The sequence below is a fragment of the Cydia pomonella genome, chromosome 10 (genome assembly GCF_033807575.1).
Source record: "Cydia pomonella isolate Wapato2018A chromosome 10, ilCydPomo1, whole genome shotgun sequence".
In the NCBI taxonomy this organism is placed as follows: Eukaryota; Metazoa; Arthropoda; class Insecta; order Lepidoptera; family Tortricidae; genus Cydia; species Cydia pomonella.
The window spans coordinates 4225448-4246082 of record NC_084712.1 but is presented as its reverse complement, the minus strand read 5'-3'; the positions used below and the strand labels follow the sequence as shown (position 1 = coordinate 4246082).

General features: G+C 38.0%; 2 protein-coding genes across 2 annotated transcripts in view; one reads left to right on the top strand and one right to left on the bottom strand.

Annotated features, from left to right (window-relative positions):
- The window catches only part of LOC133521851 (carboxypeptidase N subunit 2-like), a 10038-nt gene extending 7453 nt beyond the window's left edge, over positions 1 to 2585 (top strand). The window contains exons 6-7 of the mRNA XM_061856947.1: positions 380 to 482; positions 973 to 2585. Of these exons, the coding sequence (XP_061712931.1) occupies positions 380 to 482; positions 973 to 1194 (325 nt within the window). The 3' untranslated portion in view covers positions 1195 to 2585. The remainder of the gene's footprint in view (positions 1 to 379; positions 483 to 972) is intronic.
- Positions 2575 to 20635, bottom strand: LOC133521853 (sulfide:quinone oxidoreductase, mitochondrial). Its single transcript, XM_061856950.1, has 15 exons — positions 20354 to 20635; positions 17710 to 17815; positions 15500 to 15724; positions 15189 to 15389; positions 12622 to 12816; positions 11854 to 12055; positions 10642 to 10804; positions 10588 to 10590; positions 6738 to 6843; positions 6219 to 6443; positions 5569 to 5769; positions 4894 to 5076; positions 4292 to 4490; positions 3791 to 3963; positions 2575 to 2729 (listed from the first exon to the last, which is right to left on the bottom strand). Exons 1-15 carry the CDS (start codon positions 20446 to 20448, stop codon positions 2592 to 2594), a joined length of 2415 nt encoding a protein of 804 aa, XP_061712934.1. The 5' UTR covers positions 20449 to 20635; the 3' UTR covers positions 2575 to 2591.

Below are 20635 nucleotides of genomic sequence, written 5' to 3'. Positions count from 1 at the left end.
AAGATTGCTCTTTCAAACCGGATGGGCTCAATAGATTGGTCCTTCAAACTAGATACAGTTGTCAATCGAGTGGTCTTTCGAATGAGATGTTCGAACCTTTAAACCAGACAGTGTTCCATCAATAAGTGGTCCTTCTAATCAGAGCATCACAAAAATCAAGAGTGACCTTGAGAACCGAATAGTCAACACACAGGAGGTCTGTGGTGCCGATATTCACTCACTAAAGTGTTCATAAAATTCGAAACGAGTGGGCTCATCACTGGGCGGCACTGGGAGTAATCCTTTCAAATCGCCTCTCATGTATGTGTCTTGTTACCTATACTCACTGGGTACGGTACGGTTATGGGGCAGTTTCTAAAAAAATTAATGATGATTTCAGATGCGGCTCTCCTCGTGCGCTTGAGGGGCTCCGCTTGGTGCACTGGTACAACTGGACTGAGAAGGCCTTTTGCGGCGACAATTACATGCACAGCACTTATTTCGTAAGTCAAACATTTTCAACAAACCACAGTGTTACGAACAACAATGAAAAAGTAATTTTAATTACACAACCTGCGTGAAACTTGGAAATATAAATTTAAACTGGGCACTCATGTTATTCGATTTGAATTTATTCGACGTGTTTCATTTCATAACGAGGAGCTTTATCAAGAGCCACACGCGTTAGTTTACCGACGCAGTCTGTGTCAGACCTGTTTTAATATATTTAATCAGACAATTAATAGTTTCTACAATTTCTCGAGACCAGCCTCTCGTTTTCTGAGTATGTTGAAGCAATCTTATGAATATCTTGCTACTGTCCCGAGTCCCGAACACAAGATACCTACATTTATTATATTGGCAATAAATACTTTAAGCCGTAAAATGCCGAAATAACTTTTGAACCTTATCATAAAGAGATAAAGTTCAAAATTAAGATGGTAAATTTACTACCCTTGCCCTGTTAAAGTTTAACATTGACTTTCCTTCCAGCTTCAACCATCGACCGAACATGTCCCAACCATAAGCCGCCTCGGCATCATACTGGGCTGCTGCGTCATAGTATCCCTGCTCATAGCCATAGCGCTATCCGTATACTTGGTGAAGAGTAGGAAGAGGTACCGAGTGAGACAGGCGGCACTGAACAGAAAGAGACAGAGCGCGTACGATGCGAGGAATAGTAAGGAACAGTTCAAGGCGTTGAACAAAGCGTAACTTGTAAATGATTGATAGATTGATATCATTAAGTTTTGGAGTTACCAAAGGTATTTAATCAATGCACCGTCCACCGCTAAATGTGAATTAGTCAGTAGAAAACGGCGTCACGACGAAAAGTGTATACCGGCCTTAAGCTGTGTATTTATTTATATAGGTAATTACGAGTATTTAATGCTTGACCTGACCTAAGTTAAATGGATCGTGTTGGTTGCTCTTCTGAAGAATTGCATTTTTTTTAAATGTATTACCTAAAAAAATATAAATGTGTGATAGATATAATAGTATTTTATACAATCATGATATAATAGAGAGCTTTTCAGTCGTGTGCCGTGTTTAAACAACGAAGCTTGCTGAGTTGCCTTAGTGAGGTACGAGATTGAAAAGCTAGATTATATCACTATTGTATACAACACTTTTTCTACGAGTCATCTAAAATAATACTTTTTTTACTATAAAAATTAATGAAACTTGGGAAGTATCTCAGACAAAAGCGCAACTCCCGCCCTGCGCCCGTTTAGTCTTTTGTATGGGAGCGCGGGCCGCCGCGTGAATCGGTAATTTTTTTTATAGTTGACTATATTAGCGTATCAAAATGAATCTTATAGTTGAGTGGGCCTATACATATAAAGTAACGCAATTATAGTTTGGTATACGAAATCTTAATTCAACCACTACAGTCGACGGGTATTACCAATCGTTTTAGGTAGCTAAAAGTAGTGAAGTTTAATTCAAAACTGATATAGACATTTTGGATAGTGCCATAGTCACAAAAAAATATTTTCTATCTACCTACACTATCGTAAGTTCAGTAAAATTAGTAGTAGTAATGTATGAAGTAGACTTATTCATAAACGTCTACTAAAGTTGACAAGCCGCTAATAATCGTTTGTCCCTTTCCGACTTATTAGTATGATGGAAAGGGACAAACGATTATTAGCGGCTTGTCAACTTTAGTAGACGTACGTATATAAGTATTTATATTTTAATATATGACATATATCGTCTACTTAGTACTCACAACACAAGCCTAATTGAGGTTACATTGGGACTAGGTTGCTTAGTGAAAATTTATTTGTTTGTAAATAACTAAGTGTTAGCTTAGACAAAATAAATGTATGAGCAATATTTATTTTTGTATATATATTTTCTGTAAATATAGAAAATATGCGTTAAGGTATAAAACTTAAGACTAAAAATATTTTATGTAGACCAATACCAAGATAAAATAGAGTTAGCTTCAAACCAAAAAATACAATTATGTGTAAGTTTATATATGACACATATGTAACAAATTAAATGACTAAATATAACGCTGTTTTAACCTTTTTTTAACTATACTATTTTTTTTTTTGACAATCTTTATATGATAAATAAACCTTAAAAAAGCATACGTTTTATTTCTTCTTACGAAAAGGGTTACTCAATCTGGGTAATTTTTTTGGTCCATTCCACTTTCCTTTAATGATCTTATTCCAGTAAAGATATGGGAAGTAGTCTCGTTTCATGTAGTAGAACAGTTTCCGTTCTTTACTCTGGAACAATAAACTTTTTCAAAGTAACTATAGTTGGTGTCATCCACGATGACGGGCAGATTTGTCAAATCTAACCTTTAATAACATGGTAATAAGAGTCAATACACGCGTCTTCGTGAATGACACGGTCTATACAACAGCCGAGTATAAACGTGTACCTACTTATTTCTATACCAATATTAAAATTAATAAAAAAAAAACTTGATATAGTAATGGTAAATCTTTGAGGTCTTAATCAAGGTTAAGGAACTTTAAACTTTATGTGCTACTATTAAGGTCTAGTTCACTTGATACATTTCATGAGACTGTCCATCGCATGGTGTACGCGACTTTGAACTTTAATAATCTAGTATTAAGGTCTACGTGGATCCTGGACAAACGAGGTCTCAAACGGCTACTTGTCGTAGCACTAGCAGCAGTCGTGTACTCGTAGGTGTCGTAGCGGTATTACGGTTCATTATAATTTGAACTTTAACGCTCTAGTATTAAGGTCTGTCTGGTCGAACGGGAAGGTTTCACAAATTCACACAACAGTTGCTTGCCGTAGTACTCGTAGCAGTCGTAGCGAGCTCGGCCAGTATGGTCATTACAATTTTAACTCTAATATGCTAATATTAAGGTGTACCTGGTCAAACGGCAAGGTCTCACACGGCTGCTTGTCGTAGCGGAACTCGACCAGCGGTGGCAGCATGGTTCCATTTTTATCGCTTGTCACAATCGCGCTTACATACTTGTTAGAACGTGACAGGCATGGTGACAAATGCTAAAGAGCCGACCATCTTAGCCCTACTGGAAGCCGTCATCATCGCGCATGCGCCGTGGCCGTCGTACTATGAGATGTCTATGATGACTGTCTATAGCATGGTGTAAACGAGTTGGAACTTTAACGTGTTAGTTTAAGGTTTACCTGGTCGAACGGGAAGGTCTCATACGGCTGCTTGTCGTAGCGAAACTCGGCTAGAATGCCGCTGCGGTATGATGTCATTATGGCGTCGTACTATGAGTGTCTATAGCATGGTGTAAGCGACTTTCAACTTTAACGTGTTAGTATTAAGGTGTACCTGGTCGAACGGGAAGGTCTCATACGGCTGCTTGTCGTAGCGGAACTCGGCCAGGATGCCGGTGCGGTATGAGGTCATCATGGCACATGCGCCGTAACCGTCGTATTTGGCTGAAGGCTGCCGGCCTTGCATGGTGGCCCAAAGGTTTTGTTCTACCACGTGGCTTTGGCAAGCTGGAAGCGTGAATTAGAAATGTCGGATGATTGTCATAAAAAATAAAGCGAGGACTTATCTTTACATTATTACATTTTATGTTTTATGGTAACTAAAATTAAAGGTTATCGCTTGCCAGTTTAGCTACCGCATCATGTCTGGGATCGTACAAAATGGTGTAGGCGCTGTATACAAATCATTTCCAACCATCTGTGCCCGCCTCTCGTATGGCGGTGTTCACGTAGTGGCACAGATGGGAATACACCTACGAAATCATCTTTTTCAACTGTAAACTTAGCTGCTTGCTTGCTGATTGAACCAGACCAGTAGAGATTGTAGGGTACTTACCAACAGCAGCAGCGGTCTTGCTATTAGGCGTATTGGTGCAGTCTCCCAAACCATATACGGAGCTGAACTGGCGGTGCTGTAGGGTGTACGGGTCTACGTCAAGGTAGCCGGTCTCGTCGGCGAGTTGGGATTGCGCCAGGCCGGTGGGTGGAGACATTGGAGGCGTTACGTGGAGGAAGTTGTACGGGAGCGTAATGAGCTGTGGAAGGAATTCAATCACTTAGATGCATTTTCTGTATAATTTTCAACTAGAAAAAGGAAAGTAATGGGCGAGGATAGTATATAACACACCCCTGACTCAAGCAAATCGAAAAGGCCCCCAGTTAAAAGTATATTAACTGGGGGCCTTTTCGATTTGAGACCACAAAAAAAAAACTCACAAACCGGACTGTTGGAGTCATCATTGTTATTTCTATTACTCTTAGAACTAAGGAACTTTTAAAGATGATGTGATTTAACTATTCAACCTTTGCAAACCAACCGTTCCAGAAGCATCCAGAAATAGCATAGACGGCCATGGCATGCGTTACTCTCTCACGTTACTACTCGTTACACCGTCCACCACACTACAAGTTACAACCCAAAAACTCTACGTAATATACCATTCCATAAGCGTCTAGAAACACAGCGTGTTTCGGCGTAACTTCCACCAACTCGCAGCAGGTGTTGACCGCCACGGCACGAGCACTGGCCACGCGTGATAGCGCTTTGGCGTACTTCGGGACGCCGAAAATGGCGTCGGAGCCAGTGTTGTAGGTTATACTGAGAAGGTCTCGAGTTTTGTTCTGTAAATACAGATAAAGTAAGGGGTAACATAGATATTTATTTATTTAATCTTTATTGCACAAAAGAAAACCTTATAGTACAAAAGGCGGAATTAATGCCATGAGGCATTCTCTACCAGTCAACCTTTAGGCAAAGCAGAGAGATTGTGGGCGGTGCTACTTTAACAACAACAACCAAATATACAATAACATACCATACATACATAAATATACATACTTATATTTCTTATAATAAGAGTATATACATAAATAACGACAAAACATATAGAGCTTACACATACATTATTAATTTTTCATTCTGATAGCAAAAAACACGTAAGGATTTTTTAAATGCAAACCTATTTTGAGCATTTTTGATGCCGTAGGGAAGTCCGTTCCAAAGACGGGCCGCCTGCACGGAAAACGAATTCGACATGAACCCAGTACGGTGAAGAGGGATGGATGGATATATATAATATGAAGGTAGATTTTGTAACTGAGATGTTGACGAACCTTTCTAAAGTAGTCATCAGCAAGGTACATGATCTTCTGCGCCGCACCGGAGCATTTTGCTCCGTCACGTGGGAATGTGAAGATGGCATGACCGCCGGCCGTACGCTGAATGGCCGACCACGTCTTTTGGCAGTGTTCAGGCGAATATATTGTTGTGACGCAGCTGCAGGGGTCGTCTAGCGCTGCTTTAAGGCCGCTTATCTGAAGGTAGTTCAAGTTAGCAAGGAGTTACTTTTACCATGAATAACAGACGATTTTCTCGCATAAGTACTGCTAGGTACGAATATACCTACTTGAATTAAGCTCACACTAGTGCTCTGTAGCACTGAGTAGCTTTCTGCTTCATATGTCTGTATTGGTGATGGCGTACCAAACACGAACAGATGCTTAGGTAACTTATCACAAAATAAAGTTTAACTTAAGGACATTTTTAATTAGGTATTTTACGATCGTAGCAGTCGCAATGTAGATTTTCGCCGTAAATCGAACAGTTATCCTCAGATCTCTCTCAAACCTCTCAATGCCCATCTCTATGAATCATGACAATTTGCAGAGAAAATGACATTATTCGGCTACGATTCTCTGACAAGCGAAGGTGCTTCCTTAGCTGAGCTACTCCAGATATGACTGTGGTGGTTGTTGTGCCTTACCTTGTAATAATCATTAATAAGCCCCACGGCCACCACCAGGAAGTCATAATAAATTTCATCCCCACCATGCGTATGGACAACTTGATTGCACGGGTCGAAATGCAACGCGTAGTCTTTGATGCAACACACGCCGGGCGGCAGCACTGAGCGGAGGGGTTTCTTGCTCTGATCAAACTCTTTGATACCGGCGGCCACCAGGGGGAAGAGGGGTTGGTAGTAGTGGAACTGGATAGGTAAAGTTAAAAATTATTTCGTTGCAATCGCCTTCACCAGTACAACGTACAACTCAAAAAGCCTTATTAGTGCGAAATGTGCAGATTTCAAGGTGAATAATAATGCTATTGGGGGCGCCGAAAAGTAGGTAAGGTTAACATTTGGATGCCATATTTTCATTCCATGCCATTCCTACCTAACCCATCAACAAAAAGCAAAGTGCACACATATTTCTACGTGAAATTGGATTCGAAATTAACTGTCTTGATAAAAACGGCAAAATATTTAAACGTTTATATAACTTACTTCTGCTGGGTCTATCACACATATTTCATTGTTCTTCAGATTGTTGGAGAACCGCCACGCGACGCTACAGCCACCCGTTCCTCCTCCCACTATCAGTAATTTACATCTAAAACCACAGAGTAAAAATACTCAAGAACTTCATTTTATTATTTTTAATGTCGATAGAAGCTGTACCCACCAAGAAACATGTATTCAGTTCAGACCAATAGCAGATAAAATAAATATACTCCGACTTTAAAGGCACATAATTATATTCATTATGTCCAATATTGTACCAAGCTTTCGGCTGTCCATACATATCGCGAATGCTTTCGTCCAGAATGTATTAAACTGCATTTGGGTAATTTTTCCATCACTTTCCATAGTCGTGTAATTCCGAAAAATAACCATGATAACACAGAATTATAGGTCCTTTTCGAAATCACACGACATTCGGACGTGTTTCAGAATACCCCGTACATACTGATAACCGATGATGAGGCTTTCTCGAGTGCAGCCTATAGTCGCTATTGGATATGGTCACATCACTATAGCGCGGCAAGGACTGACAGTAGAGCATCGCGGCAATGGCGGCCGTAGTGGAGTTTCCCAAGTTATGTTTGTTTTTATTGTATTAAATCCTTTAGTTGATGATGATTGGTGTATTTAGTTTCACAATACCTTAGTAAATGTTATTAGACTTTGTTTTATACGCGACGATACTGATAACTAGTCACAGTATTGACACTAAAACGTAATAAGTACTTACTTATACTTGTTGTTACTAGTGCTCGAGGCGAGCCTGTAGTGCAACTGTGACGTCACATATCGGTAAACATTCAGCTTGTTCAGAACGATGGCCATTTGTAAACATCGGCAATAATCATTTATATAAATATGTTTAAGTCATTGTTGATTATATTTAGCTGGAATTTTGACGGCGAAGCCAACTAGATCCATGAATAGATATTATAATAAAACAGAAAGTATAAATCAAATAAAGGTTGCATACCTTACAGTAAATACAGTTCTACAAACTTAAAATGGGTTGTACTTATGTATACACGGTTTTCTGTACCTTTAAGCTAATTTTACGGCTTAACTCGCGTATTATTATTTATCACACGCGCGACATGTTTCGGAGAGCCTAGGTGTCTACGCGCAATTTGAACGCCCGACCTAACGCCATAAAGGGCGTCGCAGGCTCCCTGTATGTAAGGTAGCGCGCTCTGAATCGGACCTTGCAGTGTAGGGCGCTGTGTATGTAAGGTAGCGCGCTCTGAATCGCCCGACCTTACACTGTAGGGCGCTGTGTGTGTAAGGTAGCGCGCTCTGAATCGCCCGACCTTGCAGTGTAGGGCGCTGTGTGTGTAAGGTAGCGCGCTCTGAATCGCCCGACCTTACACTGTAGGGCGCTGTGTGTGTGAGGTAGCGCGCTCTGAATCGCCCGACCTTGCAGTGTAGGGCGCTGTGTGTGTAAGGTAGCGCGCTCTGAATCGCCCGACCTTACACTGTAGGGCGCTGTGTGTGTAAGGTAGCGCGCTCTGAATCGTCCGACCTTGCAGTGTAGGGCGCTGTGTGTGTAAGGTAGCGCGCTCTGAATCGCCCGACCTTACACTGTAGGGCGCTGTGTGTGTAAGGTAGCGCGCTCTGAATCGCCCGACCTTGCAGTGTAGGGCGCTGTGTGTGTAAGGTGGCGCGCTCTGAATCGCCCGACCTTGCAGTGTAGGGCGCTGTGTGAATAAGGTAGCGCGCTCTGGATGTTGGTCGCCCGACCTTACGGTCTAGTGTTAGGCAGGCAATTATGCTTTCAAGCACTAAGTAACAGTTTTCTGTACCAAAATTACTTTTAATTACGTTATGACAACTCTTTGGTTACAGTTGTTAAGTCTAGTGAACCCTTTGGTTGTCATAAGAAATCTCGCGTATTTGAACTCATTATGTCGTCAGTCACAGTGCATCCTTAGACAAAATGAGGTCAAATGTAAAATATGAATGCCGCTCAAGGTCGTTTCACCAAAAGCGGCGCAAATAAAATAAAAACAGAAATTTTACACTAATAAAACGAGTTTTAAGTAAAAATATATATTTTATTAGACCATCTGATTATTTACATAAAAGTCAAAAACGCACTTAAAATTTACATCCTACAGTTTAAACAAATTATCAATATTGTGTTATAATTTACTAGTTTGTGAACTTTGTGATATAACATTTAAATATGAGTATAGTTGTTAATCTCCAAAATTAATAGAATGATAGAGTGATATAGTTGTCTACTCACAAGTACACAACAATAGGATACCAACAAAAATAACAAAAGTAAATAAAAGGTACATGTATACCAATTTCATTGAGCATTCTAGTAAAACGAAATAGTAAAAAAAATAAAGTTAAAACTCACCAAAAAATAACGTCAAAAAAGTAATTTTAGAAATATGTACACGATTTGTAGCAAATATACAATTATAAGTTCAAGTAGATTAAAATAAAAATGGCAACATAAGTTATTTCACGTGAATATATCGACATCTTAGTCACTAAGTATGCTCGTTTCAATCTTCAACTCACTATAGAATTACTTAATAACTTAAAATAAATCCGATATGTCTAAAAATATAAAATTATGCTCTGAACTCCTAACTTTTTCTTTTTATTGCGAAGATTTCAAAGGAGAATCATGTATTTTTTTGTAATCAAGCTTTTACACCAATTCTCATTTAAGAACTCTGCAAGCTATTTTTGCGTAGTGGGCATTAAACCAGGGCAATTCGCACACCAATAAACTTCTTAACCATAACCCAAAAAGTACGGTTAAAAACTGAATACACGAGCAGTTTCGTCTCTAAAAAATATTATTAAAAATATCATATCCAGTGGCATAACTTAAGGATGGCAAAGTTGACGAAATTCCAAGGACCTGGCCTGAGACGGCCGCGAATTTGATATAGGTATTTGCGGTTAGGAAAATAAAGCCACTGATCATATTGCGTACCAAAATTGAACCTTAAGAACAGCAACTCGACTAAATTGCGCTTACGTTACCTTCTCTTAGAGACATGGTAAACATCCTAATGCTCGGCATACTAATGCCCAGTATAACACGTGCACGTGGAACAATGACGAGCACTTGGACGTCTACCTTACTTGGCGAACGGGTTGACGATCTTTCTGACGAACTCGGGCCCGTGGTAGTAGCCCTTCAGCATGAAGTTCCAGTAGATGAAGGGGAAGAGGTGGCGTTTCATTTGGTACGCTATCCGGCTCTCCGTTGCCTGTGGAAGTGTAAAATAAATATTAGGAAAGGGAAAAAATTATAAAATTTTACGAAAAATTACGGGGAACAAGCTGAAATATTTAAAGTAAATACCAATTTTAATTAGGTACAGCATCTTTATATATTGTAACCTATATAAACTTTTTATGGTTTAACTTGAACGCATTCACCGCCACCGAGGCATATATGCGTTCACCGTCATACAAGTTTGTTCCTAGGCCACGCCCCCTGGCAGTGAATGCGTTAACTATAAATATTTGCATCATTCAGCCGCCCATTAGTAATATCAATAACTAATTTCGATCTGTCAATAAATGAAATATAAACATATTTGCTTTGAAAAAAGGAAGAACAAAAGTAGGAATAATAAAATTAAACAAAAATCTACGGACTATCATTACAAAATTAAACATACAAATAACTACAAACTAACTTTTTATGTATATTCAGTTATCATCAAATGATTAATTAGATAGGTAAGTAAATCATAAACATAAATAAACAAAATATCATAAATTAGTACCAAGTTCCTATAAAATGCCAACACAAAACGTACACCCTACACTACATGTAAAACTTTATACCCTAATATACTTACTAAATACCTCTAGGAGGCTACCCAATTGTCAACTTACTACCTGGTTGAACGGCATCGTCTCATGCACAACGCCATCGTACAAGAACTCGGCCAGTATGCACGTGTTGTATGACGTCACCAGCGGGCAGGCCCCGTACCCGTCGTACTTCTGCTTCGGGTTGTCCTTCGCCATCGTTGATAGGAGGTTGTGCTCTAGCACGTAGCACTGTTTCGCTGGAATGAAAGGAAAGCCATAAGCAAAAAAAAGACAATAACCTGCGCGAATTTATTGAGAATATTAATAAATTAGAGAGTATTATTCAAGGCTGCCAGTTCTTGGACGGTAGAAGCAGCATCAAAAAACTAGTAACAGATGGGCAATGAATATCTGTTACATTTTAATATTTTTGGTTTACCGGCCGCGTGTAATTAATTAAAAGGAACTGGATATTTTTAATTTCATTTCGGTTAACAAGTATCTCGGAATTGTTTTAAAAGAGCGGGTCCCAACACTAAGCCTGAGGTACTCCTACAGTTATTTCCAAGAGTTTAGAAGTCTCCCCAGCTTTCCAGAGTTGGAAAAGGTGACCTGATAGACAAAGTCCACCACTTTACAGAAAACCGCACATGCCGCGCTATGAGTAGGGACTCATAGTGTTGTGTTCCTGCCGGTGAGTAAGGTTGCCAGAGCTCAACGTGGGTGCGGAGTGTTAGGGTCGGCAACGCGCACGTAACACCTCTGGATTTGGAGGCATCCATAGGGTACGGAGACTGCTTACCATCAGGCGGGCCGTATGCTTGTTTTCCACCGACGTAGTATATTAAAAAAATAAAGTAGATATGGAATAGGTATGTATGAATTTATTTGTGTAAACTATAAAGGTTACTTAATCAAAAGTCTGATCAATATCTACGACTTACCAATAGCAGTATCAGTTTTTCTGTTCGGCGTATTAATACAGTCTACAATGTCGTAGGTATATGTTGGAAAACTGGGTGTGTTGTAAGGTAAACTTATTTAAAGTTAGAAACAAGCCGCTCTGCTTGTGGTCACCTGTTTGAATTATGTAGAACAAGGGCCCCAATACTGAACCTTGGGGTACTCCAGTCTTTATTTTATTGAGTATACGTCAGCTTCCGTAAGTTGTATAAAGTGCCTTTATAGTTAGGATTTAAACAATTAAAAGTACACATGGGACATGTAAATATATACATGTGTAACTTTGACTTGTAATTTTTTCCATGTTACTCTATCAAAAGCCTGTTGATTATCTACGACTCACCAATCGCAGCAGCAGTTTTGCTGTTCGGCGTATTAATGCAGTCTCCTATGCCGTACATGTTGGGGAATTTAGTGTGTTGTAGAGTGAACTTGTCGACTTCTAGGTAGCCGCTGGCGTCGGTTATGTCCTTGTTGTTTTGGAGAAAATCCGGCGTCTTCATTGGAGGCGTGACGTGGATCATGTCGTAGGGCTGGACAAATGTCTAGGAGAAAATAATTGATACTGAAATACATATTTCAAATATTTGAGTAAATAAAGTAAAAAAAATGTCGCATTTTCGTAGGTAAAGTAGTAACGACCTAGTAGGTTTGAATCCCGGTAAGAACATTTATTTGTGCATTTATCGTAGATGTTCCTTATGTATATAAGTAGTTATATATCGTCATCTAATACCCACAACACAAGCTTTATGAGCTTAATGTAGGACTAGGTCGATTTGTGTAAGATTGTACCTAGAGTATCAATTAAATATAAAAAAAAGATTATTTGAAAATTCCTGCGAAGAAAGCACTTGACTTGATTAGTAATTATTTTTCTGCGATAGATGGTCTTCGATTTCACTACAGCTACTCTCAACGCCACGGGTATTTTGATAAAGCGAAAATGTACTTAGTTCTCGATCAACCCTTAACCACTGACGTATTAATTAATGTACAAATGTGGTACTTCGTCAAAGTCGTTATGACGTTTCGTTGAAGTTCATAATCGGTTAACGGTTAAGGACACGTTAATGGTTAAGGGTCACTACAATAAATAAGTTCCCGATACCTTACTCTTATCCTTAGTGCTCACAAATACCCCCTCCTTCTTGTCTACATTCAGCTCCTTCAGTACCGTAGTGTAGTTAACTTTGATGTTCTTCCGTTCCACCACCTTTAGAAGTACGTCGGCGTATTTCTTCACGCCGAATATGACGGGCAGGCACGTGTTGTACGTTATGTTCGTTTTTGAACGAACGTTAGCCTGAAAAAGGATATACAGAATACATTTCTCATTTTCTTTACAAAAAGTAACAAAATTTCTTTAGGGCAGGCGTTGGAAAACTTTCGAAAAGAAGAGCCAACCGGAGTACAAATCATCAGTTTTAGGCATAGAGTGAACTAAGTAGGTTTTAGGTATCCCAAAGAGTCACAAAGTTTCAGTGGTCTAAGTCTTCTAAATGTACATTTTTCGGGTGTCTTAGGGGTATCAACACTACCAACAGGTAGTTAATTCATCATCGGTGGATCTTATGTCTTTGCAACAAGATTTAAAAATTGTCAGTTAAGTGTGGATGAACCATCATCATCAAGAACCAACTTACATTGTATTGGATCTCAATTATGACAAACGAAAAGAACCTTATTTATTGTTAGACTGATTTTAAATATTTAGTGTTCAAAATCACGCAATGCAAAATAAATAGTAGCGTCGGTTTAAAACCAACATCGTTGTATTATCGCTAAACAATTACGTGTTATTCTAAAACAATAGTGATTGTTAAAGTTTTCTAACAATGGTTAATAGTTTCACCTTATATGATAATAGATCATTGCATATCAACATCCGTTGACAATGGTTTTGTCAGTGAAGATTGGCCTTAATATTATGTGAAATGATGATCAGTGCCTAGTTACAAATAGCTGTTTATTAATATATCCCATCCAGTGGCATACGTCATTTTTGACTTGTTGGAATTTCGATTATATTTTAATTAATCTTTCAAATTGAATTGACGTAATTGTCCGGGAGCAGATTCCTGCCACTTGAATGCTTATTTAATTTACCTATTTTGGTTATCTTGCAAAAAAAATGGCAGCTAGATATAGAACAACTTGTACCTCTTGAAGTATTTCAGAAAAAATAAATAAGTAAAATTAATGGTATCATTTACAGTTTAATTGTACATCTCAATAATCCCATATATTTTTTTCTTTTAAGTTAGTTGGCTCCAGCACAGATTAGTGACTAGGGCGCAATCATCCTAAATATCATTTTCATACAAGATTCATGAATCGTATGAAAAGATGTCAGAATATTATAATAACGATTTAGTTTATTTTATTGGATATTTGAATTGTTTTGATTATTTTTATATTGTTTTATTTTATTGTACTTGAATTTGATTATTATTATTATCTTAATTGTACTTCAATTGACATCGACCTAATTATATATATATATACCCTTTTGACATGTAAAATTATCTTCGTGATAACCGTTTAAGAAAAAGTACTGGTACCTATCGTCAACGACGATATCGATTGCACTGATTACATTGCCGGTCGATTACTTAAACAAACACAGCTGTTATCACTGGAACGAGTTGATAAACTGCACGCTACAAGTCTGATCGTTCAACATCAAGCCGCAATAGTAAACGTTATGACTGAATTGAGAATTTGTTAAACAATTCACTTATGATGTCCAATACTACGCTACATCATTTACAAACTTACTAACAAGGGAAGGTACCCAACTCTCCGGTTCCGATTTGATTTATATATGTTATAGAATAGTCTAAAATAACAGATACGTATTTTTTTTAGCTGCCCAAACTCAACCTATTGGGAGAAATTGGCCTCCAAAGTACACACGAACATTCGAAGTTTTATAATACCTTATCGCTAAAGATACACATAAAGACGGGTGTTTTTTTAGGAAAAAATGAGTTTCAGCAGATATAACAAAGCACGTGCTCATTCTTTTTTCTTGCTGTTAAACATATACTCAATTCAGCCATTAACTAGCAAGTTGCTTGAGCATCACTTTCTATAGGAGTTAGATGATTTAGTAATTTTTTAGTACTTTGGAGGACAATTTCTCCCAATAGGTTGAGTTTGGGCAGCTAAAAAAAAAATACGTGTCCGTTATTTTAGACTACCCTATAACATATATAAATATAAATCAAATCCGAACCGGACAGTAGCGTGCCTTTCCTTGTAAGTTACGTTTCGGGGCAGCAATATTCCACCGTACACTTTCCTTGTCATAATAAAAAATTTCATAATTATTTTATGTATCTTATCTTTTGAACCTACACAGTAATTTAGGGATTGAACTGCCGCATGTCTACAGGATTTGAAGCTAACACAGGAGGGTCTCAAGGAACTTGTCATAGATCCGCTATTATAAACATTGTACCTTATTTAACCAAGAGTCAGTGAGATACGCGATCTTCTGCGGTGCTCCCGGACATTTTATAGGTGTGTCTGGATACGTGAATATGGCCTCCCCTCATTTGAACTGTCGCATGTCGCCCGTCTTCTTGCAGTAATCGTATATCTACAGGATTTGGAGTTAAGATGGGAGTGTCTCAGGGAACTATCATAGGTACGCTATTATAAACAATTTACCTTGTTAAACCAAGAGTCAGCCAGGTACGCGATCTTCTGCGGTGCTCCCGGACACTTTATAGGTGTGTCCGGATATGTGAATATGGCCTCGCCTCCTTTGAACTGCCGCATATCGCCCCATGTCTTTTCGCAATGATCCGGGGAATATATTGTGGAGACGCCGCTGTCTTTACGCTGGAGCGCTTCGCTAAGGCCGGGGACCTGTGGAAGTATATATTTTTTGTAATAAGTCGAAACTGCTACGTATTTTTTTTAAATACGTAGCAGTTCGTAGTAGTTTTTGTTTTTATGTCTCTAAAACTATGACTAACCTTGTCATAATCGTTCTGGAGGCCGACAGCGACCACGATGTACTCATATTTGATCTGGTCCCCACTTTCCGTAGTGACCTCCTGCTTCTTAGGGTCGACGCATGCAGCCGAGTCTCGCAGCCACCTAGCTCCTATAGGGAGCACGCTGGACGCACTTCGTCGAGTGCTGGCCACGCTGGTTATACCGGCGCCTACTAGCGTCCAGAGCGGTTGGTAGTAATGGTCCTATAGACACACAAAATATGAAACATAATTTTAAGGCCGTTAATGAAAACATCGAGTAAAAAGCACATGTGAAAGCCTATAAGTACTAACGACAACACTCTTAACCCTTTATAAGGCATAAGGGTTTCAGAAATTATGCAATATTGAACCCTATAACTTTGAGATAAAGTTCAAAATCAGGTGGGAAATATATTTCCTCTGGCTTACAAATAAATAAATACACATTATAGGACATTATTACACAAATTGACTAAGTCCTACGGTAAGCTCAATAAGGCTTGTGTTGTGAAGTACCCACCCACAAAGAAGTAGAAAACAATGATATACCTGTATGATATATAAATATATATAAAGGCTTAACTGACCATCTGTGGACCTACGCCTTTGTAATAAGACATACAAATTGTCAGTTAACAATGAGGACTATGGTACCAGGACTACCAGGGGTGGTAGCCAAGTTGATAAAGCTATATTGATTATCACCAATCGAAAAGTAAAGATGTTTCAGACTTTCGGGATGACACGATGACGAACGAAAGGGTTAGTCACGTGGTAAAATCCATAGATTATTTAAGTTTCTGTTGGTGTTTTCTTTAAAGGATTGCCACTTCGCTTCTGTGGCATCTTAAGAATAATCTAAACAGATCCTTCATTGCCTATTTTTAGATAGGTATTGAATTTTTTTTCCTGCAGGTCATGTTGAAAAATAAACCCAATTATGCTTGAATCTCTATACTTTGACATAGGTTTATTTATAGTTAGCATTGTTTATTCTTTATTATTAAATATACATATTACATACCTACAATACCTACATTGACCCACGCCTTAGTACCTAAAAATAACTCAGATAAGTTTATATGTGACAATACTATGTAGCTTAACTTACTTCTAGTGTGTATTAGCCAAGCAGGATTAATTTAATTATTAAACCACTGTTGGTACATACATACTACATACAGGCAGGGATCGGAAACCGGTATTTTTTGTATGGGAACGAAAACGGTATTTTTTCGTTCTTTGTTAATTATTCCCTTTCTAATTGGGCAATCTAATAATACGAAGTCGTTATCTAAAAACACAACCGTGTCCTATATTTAGAGTATAAAATAAACCGAAATATATGTTTATTTCAAAGTTTTTCCAAAAAACCGGTTCCGATCCCTGCATACAGGTTTACAGGTAGAAGGAATAATAAATATAGACGTAATTAACTGGTTGCAGCCGGTTTTAGTTTATTTTTCATATAACAATAATGATATGTACTTAGGTACATTTCTTCGATATAATTACTCAATGTAGGTAATGATCTGAATCCCTTAGTTTTCTATTTTTTTTGGAGCTTATCAATGATAATAATAACTTATCAATTATCATATTAACAGCAACGGGTTTAAGCAATATAGTATCGCATATTTACTTCAAAGTTCATTGTCTTCGAGATATTTGGTATCAAAGATGAACAATATTAGGCCAAAAACTGGTTTTCTGGCCATAACTTTTGTAAAATCTCTGACCAGTTCTTAGAGACGTCAAAGACGAACCTAAATGTGTACATTTCGTACATGTAAAATCCTTCACAGCAATCGAGTAACGAAAAAAGTATTTTTATAGACGATAATTAAAAAAAATATATATTAAAATAAGTGTACATTTCTTTCAAAATCCGGCACACCAGAATGGACATAAAAGATTGAAGAGCCGATAACCGTTTGCTTTATAGTTTTATCTATAGTGCAAATGTAGGAGTAACGACTCTAAACTTGTCAAAAATCGATGAAAACAGCGGAGAGCCCCTTAATGCAAATCATCCAACTATTATCACGTCTACGCAGTTTAGCGTGTAAAACCGTCTCTACTTTCCTTTCTGACTTTACGCATCTGACGCATATATACTTAAGCTTATTTATTTATATCTTATTCATTCATCTTGAATAACAAGAGAAGGCCTGAGGCCTGTATCCAACAATGGCAATGAAACTTACGCAACTTGGCTCCAGTACAATGACGGCATCCTTCCCGAGTTTCCGAGCAAACTTGGCTGCAATGGTGCAGCCTCCAGAGCCTCCTCCCACCACTAACAATTTACATCTGCAACAAACAAAATCAGAATGAAACTTATTTAAGTACAATATTGTATCATATAAATAAACACTGGACATTCTTACACAAATTGACTAAGCCCCACAGTTAGCTCAAGAAGGCTTGTATTTTGGGACTTGTGGGTACTCAGACAATGATAAACGGTAAATATAATATATAAATACTTAAATACACAGAAATCAGTGAAAACACTCATAACTCAGGAACAAATATTTGTGCTCACCACAAACAAATAAATGCCCTTACCGGGATTCAAATTTTCTATACTTAACATAATATATTTTCATGAGCTTACTCAATTTATTGTAATCTACTGGATTGCTCTAAGTGTGTTTTACCAAAGATGTATTCATCTTGATGAAAATATGCCAGTTTTAATTTTAAGTCAAGGTTTCATATTAAAAGAGGTTTCTATACATAATAACATATCATGGAAACAATAACAAATCATGGACTAAAAATATAAGAGACTGGTTAAAAGTGAAGAGCATAGATGGACTAATTCGCATGACTGAACATAGAGAGACATATAGACATATGGTCGCCAACCTCCTGGACGGAGATGGCACGTGAAGAAGAAGAAGGAAACAATAACATCACAACATTGACATATATCTAAGGACGGGCCTTACAGGCACTAAGAATGGTGCTAGTTCAGTGGTGTCACTCGTGCCAATCGTGCAGTCTAACGCAACTAGTTGCGACCAATCGCGCGCGTGATGCGAACTCATCAACCAATCGCGTTGTGGTGGTAGACTGCGGCGGTGATAATTGGCTCGAAATCGTGTGCGTGACACCACTCTACTGGCCCCATTCTTGTTGCCTGTAAGACTCGCCCTTAATATATATATAATTATATATGTAAATACCTCACTAGCTTTAGTCTATTAGCAAAGCACTAATGTTATCACATATGATGTCATGAATATATTGCACACATTACTATTCTGGTGACTCAATGCTACTTTAATGGGGTTCCCGTAATCTCAGTATACAGTTGAAGACATACTCAATGAGTACTTACTAAATCCATTTAATTTTAAGACTTAATAAGTTTGACTGTAGGCTCTTCACCAGGGGTCGCTAAATGGCGGAACATGGTCTGGATCCCCACCGCCGACATATTTTGTGATGTACATTACATTTGATTGTATAAACTCAAGTACAAACAGACTGGACATTTTATTTTAAAAACCAGACCCCTGAAGAATGTGGTGTGTTTTGGAAAAAATCACCGAGCCACATCTCACCTGGGGGAGCACAAATTTGTCATGTTTCTAATTGTTTTTTAGTTTTTTGGAAAACAGGTGGTGTAGTATATTTCTAGAATCGTCTCATAATGCCCTTTCATTTGATACCCCACACGATAGGTTTTGTGTTTTGGTCTAAAGTACCCGTGTATCAAAAATCGTTGATGTAGATAAGGGGTCATCCATTAATTACATCACACGAATTTCTAGTTTTGACCCCTCCCCCCTCCTTGTCACACTTGGTCACATTTGGCAAACCCCTCCCCCCCTGATGTGACATTTTTCGCATTTTTTTTTTCAACAAAATCGGCGAATCTAATTTGTTACTATTAATATTTTATCAAACTATTTTGGACAAAAGAAATATTAGTAATTATAACACAAAACCGACCAGGAAAGAAAATTAATCGCATAAAACAATTATCATTCTAAAAACTCGTTATTTAACTGTACAGCGAATTATCAGTTTAAGTTTCTTAATAAATATTGGTGACGTTAAGGTGATGTCACTAAGTTTGTGATTCCCCCCTCCCCCTTGTCACAAGTCACATTTTCTTGACCCCCTCCCTCCCCCTAAACATGTGATGTAATTAATGGATGACCCCTATGTCATAGCACATTCACTATATGCCCTTCCTCAAAGATCATTGGTTGGTGCTTTTAGCATGCCATATTGAATCATTAAACTAGATCTTTAAGATAATAATTATTAAGAAAAAATCTACTAGGTACAGCCCTAGTAGTTCTTTTAATTATTATGAATTTTAGTAAACATGTCACATGCATATTGCCTAAATTACACTCCCTTTTCAGGTGCCATGGGTTCAGACAGCAGAGTAGTTGAAAAATGGTAATACTTTCTTAATAATATGGTTACCAAGGATATGAATAGCAATCACAAGGCCTTACTTCTCCTTGGGAAGACATAAGCAGAGAGCACATTTTACATCATCATTTGTTTAGTAAACTATTACCTGTGTTACTGTTATATAAACCGAAACAAAATGTCTGTATTGTGTACTCATTTTTATCATAATTCAATTTACCTGCAAAAGATTACTCAGAAATACAAAGGCAAATTCAAAACCATAAAAGTTATTATTGTGTACAATAGTAGCAAACAACTATAACATTCAACTAACAGTTACTAGGCAGTCATAAAACAGTAAATATAATTGCTAGATAGTCATATACCAGTATAACTATGGGTTCTTCTTAAATTAGATGATTACGTTCTTAAAGCGAATATATCGTATATTTAATAACTTTTACTTACGAATGAGTAGCGTTGTCTGGCGCCGTAACAGAAAAAGACCTGTGCCATCCAGAGTTAAAACATTTTGACCGCAACGAACGAGTTACGCTATTCATTTTTAGGACGCAAACACAGAACACAAACGACAGTCTTAGTGAACAACTTTCCAATTTGAGTGTGTAAATGACCGTAGTGACCGGCAGGCGGTTGGGAAGTAACCTGCCACCTTTTTCGCACTTTCTGTTTAGTGTTTTGGTGCTATGCGCACCGGAGAAATCAGCTGTAGAAATGAGAGAAAATAAT

What these genes read in the sequence shown, in the direction of transcription:
- LOC133521853 (XM_061856950.1), bottom strand. Translation starts at nt 20,448, where the DNA reads ATGAATAGCGTAACTCGTTCGTTGCGGTCAAAATGTTTTAACTCTGGA. An exon ending in TTGTACTGGAGCCAAGTTGC is followed by an intron (nt 15,725 to 17,709) that starts GTAAGTTTCATT and finishes GTGTGTCTATAG; the next exon opens with GACCATTACTACCAACCGCT. An exon ending in TTATTAATGATTATTACAAG is followed by an intron (nt 5,770 to 6,218) that starts GTAAGGCACAAC and finishes AACTACCTTCAG; the next exon opens with ATAAGCGGCCTTAAAGCAGC.